Source organism: Protopterus annectens, chromosome 5.part0 (assembly GCF_019279795.1).
Source record: "Protopterus annectens isolate FY-2018-M chromosome 5.part0, PAN1.0, whole genome shotgun sequence".
Classification (NCBI taxonomy): Eukaryota; Metazoa; Chordata; order Ceratodontiformes; family Protopteridae; genus Protopterus; species Protopterus annectens.
The window spans coordinates 683,779,657-683,796,260 of record NC_056735.1 but is presented as its reverse complement, the minus strand read 5'-3'; the positions used below and the strand labels follow the sequence as shown (position 1 = coordinate 683,796,260).

General features: G+C 42.3%; 1 protein-coding gene across 1 annotated transcript in view; it reads left to right on the top strand.

Annotated features, from left to right (window-relative positions):
- Positions 1–16,604, top strand: part of OFD1 (OFD1 centriole and centriolar satellite protein) — a 1,865,993-nt gene that overhangs the window by 510,166 nt on the left and 1,339,223 nt on the right. Inside the window, exon 12 of the mRNA XM_044072530.1 lies at positions 1,483–1,602. Coding sequence (XP_043928465.1) covers positions 1,483–1,602 — 120 coding nt within the window. The remainder of the gene's footprint in view (positions 1–1,482; positions 1,603–16,604) is intronic.

The following is a 16,604-nucleotide window of genomic DNA, read 5'->3' as shown; positions in this document are numbered from 1 at the left end:
AGGCATCAGATCTCACTCCGCAAGGGCCACAGCTACCTCTGCAGCTTTCCTCAGGGGGGTTCCTACCAAAGATATTTTGGAAGCAGCCACTTGGAGTTCCGTACATACCTTTTCCAAGCACTAGCACCTACCATTATACTCCAAATCTAGAGCAGGCTTTGCCACTGCAGTCTTGCAGGGCATCCTGGCTCCTCCTAGTTCCACCTAGTGCCTACCACCCCTTTTCTAGCTTTGGGATTCTACCCATCTGTTATGACTGCAGCTGTATGCACGATGAACATAGTACAGTTTTGTACCTACCATAAATATAGATGTTCGAGTGCTAATACAGCTGCAGTCCAGGTTTCCCTCCCTCCTTCCCCTCTTGGGACAGGCCTAACGGCTAACACCTCCTCATACAACCTGATTGGGGTATTCTTTTATGGTGTATTTGCTTGCAATTACTGTTTTTTGATTATATTGCATTGCATTATTACATAATTTTATGTATTGCCTTCCTTCTGGGGGCACCTGACATCTGGGGCAAGAAAAACTGAAGAAAATGGCATCGGCTGGATCTTTTATACCCCTGTCGCACTGCGTCAGGGAGGAAGCAACGACAACCGACGCCGGACCTAGACTTTGGAATTCGGCCGACCGAGGACCTGCCTGACGGCAGGAAAACCCATCTGTTATGACTGCAGCTGTATTACCACTCGAACATCTACATTTATGGTAGGTACAAAACTGTACTTTAGTGATTCTGCAGCCACTAGTGACTGATGGCTTTTGGCTTTCTGGTCTTAACAGTGTGAGTACTACTGAGTCTACTAGGGAGGAGTCAGGGCGAGCCCTCCTGAAGAAGGGTTATGTCCTGGGTCACCATCGAGGAATCATAAGAGAATAGTGTTGGGAAGGCAGCCAGTAAATCTGATGCTAATCAGTGTCCGGGAGTGAATCAGGAACTTGATAGACTGGAGAAGTAGCTAGCAAACAATAAGTAAAAGAAAAGTCACATTAACTACAGCACCTCAGCAATATTTAGCTTCTTTGACTTTTCTTTCCAGATTTCATCCATTCTCACCATCATTCCAGTTCAGACCTATTTAAGTACCGCAGTGACTTCCTATGCAGAAATTGTGACAAACTTATCAGTTGTTTCTGCCATTTCCTTCACAAAGGATGGCATTTATGTAACAAGTTATGCTTTGCAAGTTGGTTTCAGCAGTAAAGTCATTAAGCTTCATTTAAAGAGAGTAATTGTGACATTTTATCTGACTATTCTTGAACAAATCACAATCTTAAGCAGAAAGATTGTTTGGTGTCTGTTAATATGTTACTCATAAAGGATTTTAAATTTGATCACTGCAAGAATGAATAACACGGAGCAGTGCTTTATTTGGGCAGAAAAAAAGGTCATTATCTGTAAACCTGTTTGCAAAATGACAGGTATGGGCTATTTTCATTGAATATTTTTATATTGTTTTATTTTTTATTCTACAGTACTGTGAAGATGCAAGAAGAAAAAAACAAAAACATAGAAGAAGGCCTCAAACAGCGAGAGGTAGCAATGAAAAATATCGAAGACACTTATGATCAAAAGCTAAAGAATGAGATTTTGAGGTACCATAGAATTTTGCTCCGTTGCATACTAGAATTTTAACAGCTTATTCAAGGAAGTTACATTATAAGCTTAATTACTTGATGCTTGTTTTGCATTTCAGGACTGTTTTGTTTTTTTTTAATATTGAAAGTCTACTTCTACTGGAGTGTGTGACCTTTTCTCTTAATGCTAAAGTATTCTGTGCCCTCTCTGTGATTCTCCATTATTTTCCCAATCACATCTCCTCACCTCCATTATAACCCCAGGTTATGGCTGCTCTTTGAAAATTCAGTATAACCTCTACAAAGCAAATGAATGCTAACTGCTGGTGCTTAGGTATTTGTATTGGTCTTTCTACCTAATGTGATATTTTTATGTGCTTAGATCAGCTGCAAGCTCCAGGGCTGACTTACACTTTTAGTATATAAGCCTGCTTATTGGAGAGAAAAGTTAGAGATCTTTCACATTTGTTTAACTGTGAGCATTATAAACTGGACAGTTTTTTTTTTTTTTGCGCTGCATGTTTTTAAGCATTATGTTCCTGAAATTAAACTGATTCTCCTACAGAAAAAAATTAAGTTCTGTTTTCTCTAGTTATAAGCAAGTTTTGGACTATTGATGGTTATGATCATGTTTTGTTTTCAACTGAATAGAGATGTGTATGGTCACTTACACTGCCCCTAGAACATGTGAACTTGGTTTTGCTTACTGGTTCACCATTTATTTATTTTTATTTTATTTATTTACCCTTGAAGATATCCTTAGCTGGTTATCCACCAACTACCCCCAAGAAGCCATAGTACTCGGTGACTTTAATATCAACTGGAGGAGCTGTACCACTGAACAGCCTACTACTCATATTAACCTATATGATTTTATTCAAACCATTACCTCCCCCACAAGGACCAACAAACTTAATAACAAGAAAAGCACTTTAGACTGAAGTCTCATAAATAGTCATCACCAAACTTACAAGATAGGGACCCTCCCCGATGATGTAAGTGACCACTCACTCACCTTCATAATCAGATATAAGATTGACATTTCTAGCCCAACCACCTATAGGACAATAAGGAGCAACAAAAATTTTAACCCTGACATCTTCCAAAATGTGATTGGTCAGCCCTGAAACACCTACCTCTGGAGGAAGCAGTCAAATACTTTAATACTAAATTCTTGGCCATTTTAGACTACCATGCGCCAACACGTACAATTAGAATTAGGATTAAACCTGCCCCATGGCTGTCAAAAGCAACCAAACAAAAATTCCTCCTTAGAAATAAAGTCTGGGCCAAGTGGCGTACTACTAAAAACCCTGCAGATCAATTAAAATTTAGACAGCTAAGAAATGATACAAAAAAAAATGAAACTGTTGGATAAAAGAAACTTTTACTTTCAACTCCAACAAACCCATCAAAACAAACCTCAAAAGTTCTGGGCAGGCATTAACAAACTCTTACACCCAGGTTGTTCCATCACACCAACCCCATTAGGCACTGACCACGATAATCCCAAACAAATTGCCAATACCTTTAACACTTTCTTTACAGAGACCATTCAGTCTCTTGCCAATCAACTATCTCCTGTCAGCTCATCTCTGACTACTTCTATATCCAGCTCACCCCCTCATTTCACCTTCATTCTATTCCTACATCCTTTGTCTGTACCCTTATTCAAAAACTTAAACCAACCACCCCCTCAGCTGATGTACTACCTCCAGAATATTTGCAAAAAAGCTGAAAAAGCTATAGCCTATCCCAATTCCATCCTGATTAATAGAACTATAACTGAAGGAACTATCCCATCTATCAGGAAAATTTCACATATTATACCCCTGCATAAAGGTGGTAACTCCAACAAATTATCAAACTATAGACCCATAGCTATATTATGTCCTCTGGCAAAAATCATGAAGAAATGCATACATAGACAGCTGTTAAGCTACCTAATCCAAAACAACTTTCTAGCTAACTGTCAACATGGTTTTAGGCCATTTCACAGCACCACCTCTGCCCTCTTATCCTTCTCTGACTGTATTAACAAAAATCGCAATAATAATTCTCTTTCCTCAGCCGTCTTTAATCTCTCTAAAGTATTCAATATGGTTAACCACTAGCTTCTCATAAACACTCAAAAACCTTTCACTAGATGCACTGGCTATACAGTGGTTCCAGTCCTACCTAAACAATAGACAGCAGGCTGCACTATGGGAGAACAAATTATCTACCCACCTCCCCATTGCCCTTGGTGTCCCTCAAGGCTCCATGATAGGCCTTCTCCTATTTTCTATTTTTATTAATGACCTACATTCTGTAATACCTCAAGCTATCTGTATTCAATATGCAGGCAATTCCACTTTAATATGCTCAGCCACTTCTCCATCTGACCTACATACCTTAACCCAAAATGTGTTTAATACAGTCAAAAAATGGCTTCTACACCGTTGCTTCATCTTGAGCCCCAAAAAAACAAAGATTCTTACTATTCACTCCCACCCGTAGGGCCTCCCCACTTAACTTTACTGTTATATCAAACAATGGTACTATCATATCTGCTGATCCCATTACCAAACTTCTAGGGGTATTAATTGATAACAACCTTAACTTTGATACTCATATTAACAGTACTATAAAAACAGTCAACAAAAAACTAGGCTCCCTTTATAGGATCAAACCCTTTCTGACTCCATTAGCCAGGACTACTATTGCCTGTACCCACTTAATCTCTCCTCTCCTCTATGCCTCCCCTATATATACTAATCTGTGTAAAAACAACCTTAACAAGCTGGCTAATGTCTACAACAATATTGCTAGATTTGCCACTGGCTCTGCTTTCAGAACCCATCATTGTCATAATCTTGAACAACTAGGATGGCTAGAGTTTCCAAACCTACTACTATTTAACCAATTAACAGTCGCCCACAAGATCTTGTATCAACCTACTAATACCCCAATATTTACTAACCTCATCACCCCCTACAATAACCTTAAGACCCTACGCTCGTCAAATAAACTATTTGTACAAATAGATAAAACCAACAATATGGCTGGTGACTCTTTGTTCTCTAATACCGTGGGCAAAACCTGGAACTCACTCCCCAGTGACCTGACCTCACTTTCCTCAATAACCATATTCAAAAACAAACTGAAACTATACCTTAAAACACATTGGTTATGCCCTTGTGCTAACCCTGACTAACTTCCTCACTTATCATTGGGTACTTGCCACTATTCCTGTACTAATCTAGTTGCTTTTCTGTTAACCATAAAGAGAGTGTATATTAATTTAATGTCATTATAAATATATTCTAATAACTATCCAAATATGACATGTATAAAGATTCTTTAAGCAGTAATGTAAGGAAATGTAAAGAATTGCTAAAATCTGTAATACACCTGCATTTGTAAAAACTGTCATATAATATAAATAATACTGTGTTTTTGGAGCTTTTCTCACCTGGCCTCTACTGAAAATGGACATATATCCAGCTGGACTAGCCCACTCAACAAATGTAAAATAAATAAATAAAAATACTTACTATCAAGTAAACTTCTAACCAATCCCCAACATGGCTTCCAACCCAACCATAGTACCACTATGGCCCTTCTCTAAGTTTCACAAACACAATCAATCATTTCAGAAATAGTGGTCAACTAGTCTCCTCCATCTTCTTAAACATTTTCAAAGCATTTGATACAGTTTCCCATCAAAAATTTCTCAATGAACTCTCACTCTAAAACTGCCCTTGTATGGTTCCATGACTACCTGTCTGACCGACAGCAAGCTGTCATCTAGGCACAATCATACAATATGCAGATTACTTCACACTCGTCTGTGCAGCACCCTCACTCTCTTAACTCCAATATATAACCCATGAGTCCTTCTCAGTAGTAGAATTGTGGTTTTCTGACTCTCAGTTAATTGTCAATCCCAATAAAACTAAACTTATGCTCTTTTCAAATAAGAAAACCTCCAAACTCCTACCCAACTTCTTACCTTCCTAATATATTCATCCAATAAAAGATAGTGTCACAATTGATAACAAGAAATTTGATACACTTGTCTCTTATCATAAAAAAGTTCATATAAAACTAGGCTGTCTATACAGAATCAAACCCTTCCTCACTGACTCCACAAGACAATCTATTGCCAGGGCTCATCTACTTTCTACCTTACTATACTCCTCTCCCATCATCACCAAGTTGAAGAAAACAGACCTAGCAAAACTAGACACTTGTTACAACAAAATTGCTAAATTTGCTACTAACTCCCCATGTAGATCCCATCACTGCACTGCCCTATGCCAACTAAACTGGCCAGAGTTGCCCTATAAACCCAACTTACAATGACCCATAATATAATATACTAACTCGACATTCATCTAGCATTCTAACCTCCTGCAACCTCAATCTAACAAAAGACACCTGAAATCCTCTGACAAATTTCTAGAAGTCACAAAAGCTAATAACAGTTTTGGAGACTCTCTTTACTCCAGCTGGATCTCCAGGATTTGGAACTTGACCCGCAGCAAATCCTAACCACTGGTAATGCCTCACAGCTCAACATACTTCTAAAGTCACACCTAACTAACTCTTGGCTCTGCTCTTGTCTACCACCTGGATTATTGTCATCCTCCTGCCCTGTAGAATTCACACATTCACCGTTATTACCTTCTTAACAAAATCCTTACTCATCTCACTTGTTACTTCTCTCATTATTACATCCTACAGTTCTCCACAGGCCTCCACTGAAAACGGGCACCTGCCCAGTCAGACTACCCTAGTAAATAAATGTCAAATAGATAAAATAAAATAAATTCCTCAACAGTTAGAGTTTGGATCTCACCCTCAGATCCAACTAGGCCATTTTGTACAGCTCATAGGTACTGGAAACTCTCAAGCTCCTCCCTTACCCATAATGCTCTAATTACCTACCATACCTTAGATCTCATTTGTTGCCTTTGCATATAAATGTGATCACTGTTAGCACTCGAGCTTTAGTGTGGTATTTGTGAGTAAAATAAGATTTATATATATTGCATTACCTTTTTCTAGCTATACTATATATTCCTTCCTTATCTTTCCTACATATATTGGTGTATTGTTGGCTTACCATTGTTGGTAATTTTTTGCTTCTTATACCCTTGTATGGTAATCTTTTTAATTAACATTGCTGGTAATTCATTTTACACTTTCTTCTTTTCTGACTCTCAGTTAATTGTCAATCCCAATAAAACTAAACTTATGCTCTTTTCAAATAAGAAAACCTCCAAACTCCTACCCAACTTCTTACCTTCCTAATATATTCATCCAATAAAAGATAGTGTCACAATTGATAACAAGAAATTCGATGCACTTGTCTCATCATAAAAAAGTTCATATAAAACTAGGCTGTCTATACAGAATCAAACCCTTCCTCACTGACTCCACAAGACAATCTATTGCCAGGGCTCATCTACTTTCTACCTTACTATACTCCTCTCCCATCGTCACCAAGTTGAAGAAAACAGACCTAGCAAAACTGGACACTTGTTACAACAAAATTGCTAAATTTGCTACTAACTCCCCATGTAGATCCCATCACTGCACTGCCCTATGCCAACTAAACTGGCCAGAGTTGCCCTATAAACCCAACTTACAATGACCCATAATATAATATAATATACTAACTCGACATTCATCTAGCATTCTAACCTCCTGCAACCTCAATCTAACAAAAGACACCTGAAATCCTCTGACAAATTTCTAGAAGTCACAAAAGCTAATAACAGTTTTGGAGACTCTTTACTCCAGCTGGATCTCCAGGATTTGGAACTTGACCCGCAGCAAATCCTAACCACTGGTAATGCCTCACAGCTCAACATACTTCTAAAGTCACACCTAACTAACTCTTGGCTCTGCTCTTGTCTACCACCTGGATTATTGTCATCCTCCTGCCCTGTAGAATTCACACATTCACCGTTATTACCTTCTTAACAAAATCCTTACTCATCTCACTTGTTACTTCTCTCATTATTACATCCTACAGTTCTCCACAGGCCTCCACTGAAAACGGGCACCTGCCCAGTCAGACTACCCTAGTAAATAAATGTCAAATAAATAAAATAAAATAAATTCCTCAACAGTTAGAGTTTGGATCTCACCCTCAGATCCAACTAGGCCATTTTCTACAGCTCATAGGTACTGGAAACTCTCAAGCTCCTCCCTTACCCATAATGCTCTAATTACCTACCATACCTTAGATCTCATTTGTTGCCTTTGCATATAAATGTGATCACTGTTAGCACTCGAGCTTTAGTGTGGTATTTGTGAGTAGAGTAAAATAAGATTTATATATATTGCATTACCTTTTTCTAGCTATACTATATATTCCTTCCTTATCTTTCCTACATATATTGGTGTATTGTTGGCTTACCATTGTTGGTAATTTTTTTGCTTCTTATACCCTTGTATGGTAATCTTTTTAATTACCATTGCTGGTAATTCATTTTACACTTTCTTCTTTTCTTTCATCTCTAAAAAAAAAAAAATCAGATTTTCTACTTCAATATGGTTGAAAAACCTTCTGGTTTTAAAAAATGCAAAGATTGTGGGCATAAAATACCTCTGTCTGATGCACATGATTCCTGTGTGTACTGTTTAGGTCCAGTTCATTTAAAAGAGTTGTGCGACATTTGTAAGGCCCTTAATCCATGGACCTTAGTGGACTGCAAAAATAAACAAATTCTAAAAGGTTTATTACTGACTTCTTTTTCAGAGACTTTATCTGGAGCTCAAACCTCCAAGAAATTAGACAAGGAGGAGTCCAAAAAGTGTCCATCAGACCCTTCCGGATCTCCCACTCCTGGCTCTGACCCAACTCTTGAACCTTCTTGCAAGGTGTCCAAGTGGTCAGATCCAAGTTCATTAGATCCGAAGACTAAACCCTTGGGTCCGACAGCTTCTGATAACAGATCCAACATATTCAGAGCCAAAGAACCTCCCTAGGACCTGTTATACACAGTCTGTAAATCCTGTCCATTTTCATCTACCATCGCCCTTCCTAGAGAGACGCCATCATTCTAGGACCCCCTTGAGTTGCCTTGTCTTCTCATTCTTCCAGGAGTCTTGGCAAGCAGATTGTGGATAGAATGATGACGCTATTTCTCTCTGCACAAATTAAGATGGGAGTTCTCCCAGTTCCTACCCCTTGGGGAGGAGATCAGTACTACTTCGCCTATTTTGGCTCCTTCTCCGATCTGACCTTTGCCTTAGGAGCTCCTGAATCAGAAACTTATGGAACCATCCATGTCAGATCCAAAGATTGTTGTATCTTCTGCTCTGATACCTTCTGTGACTGGACCGGCTCTGAGCGTGCTGGAGCCAGATGACTCTCGGAGCCACAGCACCATTGCCGGGTCCGAGGAGTTGGAGCTGATTTTGAAGCTGTTGGAAGTCTCTCTGCCCCTCAGGGCCTTGTCTTTGGACAGCTCGGCTCTGACCTCTGCCTTGGGTAGGCTGCCTTCAGGTTAGAGAAAGGCGACAGTCTGGAAGCATGTCTTCTAGGTACCATTGACCTCCTTCTCTCTCAGGCATTCTGCCTTTGAGGTAGTAGAGAGAGTGTTCTCTACCTGTAGAGGAAGAATGACCACCCCGTCACATCCTGCTTCCCAATCTCATATGCCTTTGTGCCTTGAGCCTCAACACTCTGCTCCACAGAGACAGCCTTGCCAAAGTTTCCAGACTGCCCAGTACGGTAAATCCATATCTTCTGATACTTCTGTGGAGCATCCTGCCAAATAAGTCCCTAGGATGAGAAAATGCAACAGGAGGTACTTAGACTGTCCTCAAGAGTTGGTCACAGAAGATACCCATTTTAATTAGGGGGGGAAGGGTCCCCAAGATCACCACCCAATGTCTCCTTTGGAAATATCCTGGAGATCCTTAAGCAAAGAGGTGGTTGGTCTACTGATTACCCTTCCCAAGAGGAATTGGTATTCCTGGAAGCTTGTGTCTGGCTCATCTACCTCCTGTGTGTGACTGCCCACCAATGAGCTCATCGATTTGATCTCTAGGCAGGTGTGGAAGGAAACAGACATTGTTGAGTTGATCCCCAAGAGACCAATCAGGATCCTGGCACCACCGAAAGGAAGAAAACTTTGCAGCAAAGGAGTACCAGTAGATGCCATGGTCATAGACGTGGCCACAAAGAAGCAACTCGCGGAAGAGAGTTCATCTGCCAATCCCCTTAACAGGGAGTCTAGGACATTTGACAGACTTGGAAAGCATGTATATGCTTCAGCAAACTTTGCACTCAGATCACTGAATTATTTGGCACACTTCATCAGACTTCAGAGGGATTTGATTAAATACTATCTAGAACTCTGTCCAGCACCATCCCTTCTGAGACAGAGATCTCTATTGCCAAATAATTGGCTACCCTGCAGTCCATTTCAAATTTGTCCATGAGGCTCATTTTACATGCAGCTGAAGGGCGTTAGTTCAGGCATTTCCATTAGGAGACATGCTTGGATGCGCTTGTCTGATTTCACAGAGCCCTTCAAATCTTCCTTTGTCAATGCTCTCTTTCTTTGGTCCCAAAGTTAAAAACACATTATCTGGGTGTGAGCAGGATAAGACCCTGTCTGCAGTGAGCATAGGTTTTCCACTCTTCAAAAAACCTTCTCTAGGAATCAACAAGGTGGTCAAAAAATATGGTTCAGAAAATCCTTGGGTTCTTTCCCTGACACATATGGAGATAGATCCCCCAGGGCCAGAAGGGGGAACTGTAATGGGAGACGCAGCCCACACAGCAAGAAGAGGCCCGCAGAATCAAGGATCTAAGGAATCTTTTTCTGACAGATCCTACCAATGCTCCTGAAAGGAGGCCTGATTGTCCACCTCTGGAGGCAGTTGGGGATCATCTTTCCCCGCACCAGAGAGCCTGGCTAGACATTACAAAAGATACATGGGTGCACAGGATTATTTCCAGAGGTTATATAATACCCCCCACCCCTAACAGTAAACAAAATTCACAATGTTCCACCCAGTCAGAGGAAAGCAGCAGCACTGGAAATAAAAAACTAAAAAAAGCTGCTAAGAAAAAAAGAGTCCTCCACGAAGGCCCCCCAGACCAGAAAGAGTCCGGAACTTACTCAAGATTATTTTAATGCCAAAGAAAACAGGGGACTGGAGACCAATTTTTGATCTCAGCATTCTGAACAAGTCAGTTCAGTACACCAAGTTCTGGATGGTCACGGTTCAGTCCATTTTGCCTTTCCTGCAGAAGGACGACTGGATATGCTCAATAGATCTTCAAGATCCATACTGTCACATAAAAATGAACAGATGATCCAGAAGATAGCTATGCTTCCAACTGGAGACGGTCATTACCCTTGCAGAGCTCTGTCCTTTGGCTTCACCACAGCCCCCAGGGTGTTCACTAAATGCATGGCAGTAGTAGCAGCTCACTTGAGATTGCAGGGATTCCAGGTATTTCTGTACTTGGATGACTGTCTCATAACCGCTCTGACCAGGCATCTCCTAATAAAAGCATGAGAATATGTACTCCAGCTTTGTCTTATCTAGAAATAATCATCAGTTACAACAAATCTCATCAAGAACCATCTCAGATATGAGAGTTTGTTCATAGGGGCCTTGTTCAATATGGTATCAGTGATAGCCTCCCTTCCCTTAACAAGGGTACAGACTATTTGATTTTAAGTCAAAAAGATAATTTAAAATTCTTCTGTATCAACATGACTGTTTCTACAAGCCACGGGGTCAATGTCCACTGCGATAGTTTGGTTCCGTTACCAAGATACCATATGAGAATTCTTCAATGGACTCTAGCATCTCCGTGGTCTGTTCTGCACCAACCTGTGTCCACCCAAATCAGAATAACTCAGGCATGCAAAAAATACCACTTGTGGTGGATTCGCTCAAATCAGATATTACAAGGCCGTCCCTATATTCATCTTCAGCCCAAAGCATTATTGACCATGGACAATTCCCAAATTGGAAAAGACAGTCCAAGGCATCTGGTCCTCTGAAGAGGCAAACACACATATCAATGTCCTGGAAATGAGAGCAGTACTCCTAGCATTGCAGGCCTTTCAAGACTCTCTCCCTCCTGGGACTTTTTCCATTCAGATGGACAGAATGTCAGTGGTAAAGTAGTACATTATCAAACTGGGAGGAACCAGGTCTTACCCCTTGTGTCAAGAACTCTGAGTGTGGCAATGGGCAATCTCATCCAGTCAATTTCTGATAGCAAAGCACATTCTGGTTAAATCCAGGGTGATAGCAGACAAGTTGAACAGGTCCATTTTATTACCTCACCAGTGGTCTCTCAGCACGAAAATTGCGAAAAAGATATTCTGCCAGTGGGACCAATGTTCCTGCAACCTCCTTGCAGTCCCCCTCAACAACAAGTTTAGCAGGTTCTTTGCCCTGATCCCCCCACCAGGGAATAACCAAGAGACACTCTTCTCCACGATTGGCCCCCCTGGTCTCCTGTATGCTTACCCTCCAACTCCTCTGATCCACAAGCTTCTCCAGAAACATTTTGATTGAAGAGCACAGTCATCCTCATATCACCTTATTGGCCTTGTCAGATTTGTTTCCCCTTTCTTTGGCCTTATCTAGTTCACCCACCATGGATTTTGGTTCCAGTTCCAGACCTCCTGTCTCACATGACATGCATGATTCACCTGGACATTTCAGGCCTAAAGTTCACTACATGGTTTCTCCACTTCCATTGATAACCAGACAATCCATGCTCTCCTCACCTTTCTTTTGTCTTCTCATAAAGCTTCCACTTGAAAAATTTGCAAAAGCAAATGAAAAAGATTTGTTTTTGGGCACAACAGATAGACGGTGATTCTCTTTCAGCACCAGTACCTACAGTTCTTGAGTTTTTGGGTGCACATTTTAATGAATGAGCAAGCTCCTCAACTGTTAAAGTTCAACTAACTGCCAACAGCTGAGTCATTAAGAAGCAGCTGTAGAAAATAAAAAAGAATTGAACAACATTGACAGGCTAACCTAAGATTCAGTATTAATTAACAGTGAAGGACTGCAGTATTTCCAAATATGTTATCCGATAACCATATTAAAAGTAAAGACCTTTTATGTTGCTTTGTGAAAGTTATGGTACAAGGACATTCCTTAGTTGTTTAAACAATAAAGGGATAGAGCAAAGATTGAACAGACATCATTTCTTCACTGATTTAAACTGAATAACATATGAGACTGTGAAGTGCTTAATGCTGACATGGCATCAAGTTGGCTGTCACTGTTTTGGACTCTAAATGTGTCTTCAAGAATGTCCTTACAGTATATAATAACTGTATGACCTTGGTTGAATGTGGCATCTAGAGCAAGCTTCTGAGATGTCCAGTAGACCTTACATATATATTCAGCTCCACTTTTTTTAACACAATTATTGGATTATCAGTTAAGACATAGGCAAACATACATTTATGTAAAAGGAACAAACCATGTAAATATGATCCCAGTTACAAACATTATACAGCATATACATTATTTTATATAGTTATCATCAGTCCAGCATTACATGAATTCAATTCCTGCCTTGCCTTAAACCTCACTCTGGCTCCAAAACATTATTCCGCATGTATTATTCCAACAATTTCCTTTTTTTCTGTGTAATTTGTTCCTACCTTTTTCTGAAGATTCCACTTCCAGTTCTTTTATTTCCATTACAATATTCATTGCTTTAAATATGGTTGGCTTAGACTTTGATTTCCATTTTATAATAATTGCTTTTTTGGCAGCCACCAGAATTAAACTTGATTCCTTGCCATATCTTGGCATTTCAGATCCTGTATCCCACCTCAAAAAAAAAAAAATTCCTTAGCTAAACTCAGTTGTTCACCCAGTATTTTTGACAGAGTACTCTGTAAGGAATTTTTAAAATCTGCCAACTTATTGCACTCTCAAAACATATGATCTGAAGTAGTTCACTTCATTTTATCTGCAACTTGTGGGTATCAGATCCAAGCCGGCAACTTTTTTTCTAGCATCTGCTCCAAGTTCCGAGCTCCTTCCCTTACCCACAATGCCCTACCATTATCTATCTTCCCTCAGATCTCATTTGCAGCCCTTCCCCTACCTGTGTTTGTGTGTGTTTTTTCCATAGGTAGTGTTTGTACCTTTGAGTGCAGGACTATGGCTGATCAGCCGAAGCCTGTCTTTAAAAATGTACAGAGTGTGGCCATAAGCTCTCCCCGGGCGATGGTCACACTCTGTGTGTAATTTGCTTGGGAGTTGCACATTTGTCCACTCAGTGTGCTCTCTGTTCTAGTTTTAACCCGAGGGCCCTTAGGGATCGGAAGGCCAAGATAGTTGCCAAAGGCCTTCTCCCTGCTGCCATGCTGGAATCTGCCTCAGCCTCGGTCTCTAGTGTCCCACCTCCCACCCAGACAGGGACTCAATCTCCCTCTTCTTTTGGTGATGGGTCTTCTAAAGACAAATCTTCAGGCAGCGTGGCTGAGAAAGAAAAAGAGAAAGAAAGGTGCAGAGAGGAAAGGGAGAAGAAGGACAGACATCATAAGAGATCCCCAGACAGGGAGCTCTTTCTCAGTTCCCCATCGAAGACCATGAGGCCTGTTTCTCCACAGCTCCGGTCTCCTTGTTTCCCACCGGAGTCATTGGAACATTCGGACCTAAGGCGCAGACCAGCCAGATCCGAGTCGGTGGCCTCTTCGAGGTCAACTCTGAGCCTATCAGACATGGATATGGACAGGATGATGCGGAGATTTATTCAGACCCAAATTCAGATGGGAGTCTTGCCAGGCCCCTCTCCCTCTGGAGGGGGGACCTCCGTGCCTCTTTTCCGCCCCATCTCTCCTTCCCCGATCCGTGCTTTGGCTTTGGGGCTCTTGGATCCGAGGTTTTTCAGAGCTGGTAGCTCAGCGCCAATGGTTCCTCCAACCTCGACTCCGGCTGTTACCTTGAGTTCCTCGGAGTGGCGAGGGTTCTCTCCCAGGGATTGAGACCTCAGCCCATCCCCTCAGATACCAACCAGGCCCCTCTGGATTTGGCGACAACTCCCTTCATCCTGTCTCAGGAACAGCCCGTGCCGGAGGATCCCCAGGTTAATTTCCCTGAGGAAATCCCTGCGGCTCACGGATCCCCTTCAGAAAGTCCCACTGAAGAGGGTCACCGTAAGAGCAAGTGCAAAAGGAGGCACTTGGACTCCCCCGAGTCCCTCACTACGGACACTGACTTAGATGAAGGAGAAGGTTCCCCCAGGTCACCTCCTGAACACATCTCCTTCAGAGAAATTATGGAGATCCTCCACCAGAGGGGAAGTTGGTCAGCCCCAAAACCTTCTGGGGATGAGTCAGTGTTCCTGGAGGCCTTTGGTACAGGCCCATCTACTTCCTGGGTGTCCCCACCAGGGGACCCCTAGGTGGACCTCATCACCACGAGGGCATGGAAGGAGCCTGACACCGTAGAGCCTATCCCCAAATGCCCTGACAAGGTGTTATCTCCCCCTTCTGACAGACAGCCTTGGTCGAAAGGATCCCCAGTTGATGCTATGTTGGTTGCAGCGGCCACAAAGAAGGAACTAGCACAGGAGAGTTCCTCAGTCCACCCTCCAGACAAGGAGTCCAGGTCAGTGCATAGGTTTGGGAAGCATGTCTGCTCCTCAGCAACCTTTTCTATCTGTACGCTGAGTTATTTGACACATGATTTGGCTTCAGCGAGACCTTGCTTCAGAATTCGTTGAGTCGCCCCCAGAGTCTTTATCGCCGCAGGACAGACGATTGTTCTCGGCGAAAATGTCTAGTCTGAAGTCAGTCTCAAACACGTCAGTGCGACTCCTTTCCCATGCCACGGAAGGAGCACCTAGGGTGGCTGGGACAGGCATAGCCATGAGGTGTCATACCTGGCTCAGGTTGTGTCAGTTCGCGGACCCTTTCAAGGCATCGTTTATCAACGCTCCCTACGACAGTTCTTCCCTTTTTGGGAGACAGTACGTGACACACTTATCCAGAGAGAAAAGGATGGGAAGACTTTGTCTGCCATTGGAGTCCGCTTGTCTAACCCTCAGCGGTCCTTCTCTAGGAATCAAAGAGGGCAGAAGAAGATGTGGTTCCAAAAATCTCAGTTTTCCCAGGATTCTCAGGGCAGCTATTCCCCCACAGGCAGAGGGGGACAGGATCGACATCGAACCAGAGGTAGAGGGTTTCCTAGGAATTTCGGGACTAGGGAACCTTTTTCTGATAGACCCAGTCAGCAGCCCTGAGGGGTTGCCTGTCTCCTACTCTGGAGGCAGTTGGGGGACGATTGTCCTTACACCCAGCAGCATGGGAGTCCATTACGGCAGATCACTGGGTTTTACAGATAATATCCAGAGGTTACTCTATCCCATTTATTGCCCCTCCAAATATTACAAAACACCTCCCGGATGTTCCACCCGCTCACAGGGAGGCCGCAGCTCTAGAGGTTTCAAAGCTGATTCTCAAACGAGCCATCGAACAGGTCCCCCCCCCCCCCCCCCGATCAGTCCGGATTAGGCGTCTACTCAAGGTTTTTTTTGGTGCCAAAAAAGACGGGGGACCTCAGGCCCATTTTAGACCTGTCAACATTAAACCTATTGGTAGCCAAACAGAAATTCCAGATGGTCACCCTACAGTCCATTCTACCTTATCTCCGAGAGTGCGACTGGATGTGCTTGTTAGACCTCCAGGATGCTTACTACCACATCAAAATACACAGAAGCTCCAGGAGGTTTCAACGCTTCCAGCTGAGAGCCAGTCATTTTCAGATCAGAGCCCTACCCTTTGGTCTCACCACAGCCCCCAGGGTGTTCACCAAGGTAATGGCAGTTGTAGCGGCTCACTTGAGGCTTCAGGGTATTCAGGTGTTTCCATACCTGGACGACTGGCTCTTTGCTGCGCCCAACAAGCATCACTTGTGTCTGGCCCAAGATTATTTAATTCAGTTGGCAGATCTACTGGGAATTACAGTCAATGTTCACAAATCCCATTTGCAACCAGTACAGGTTCTAG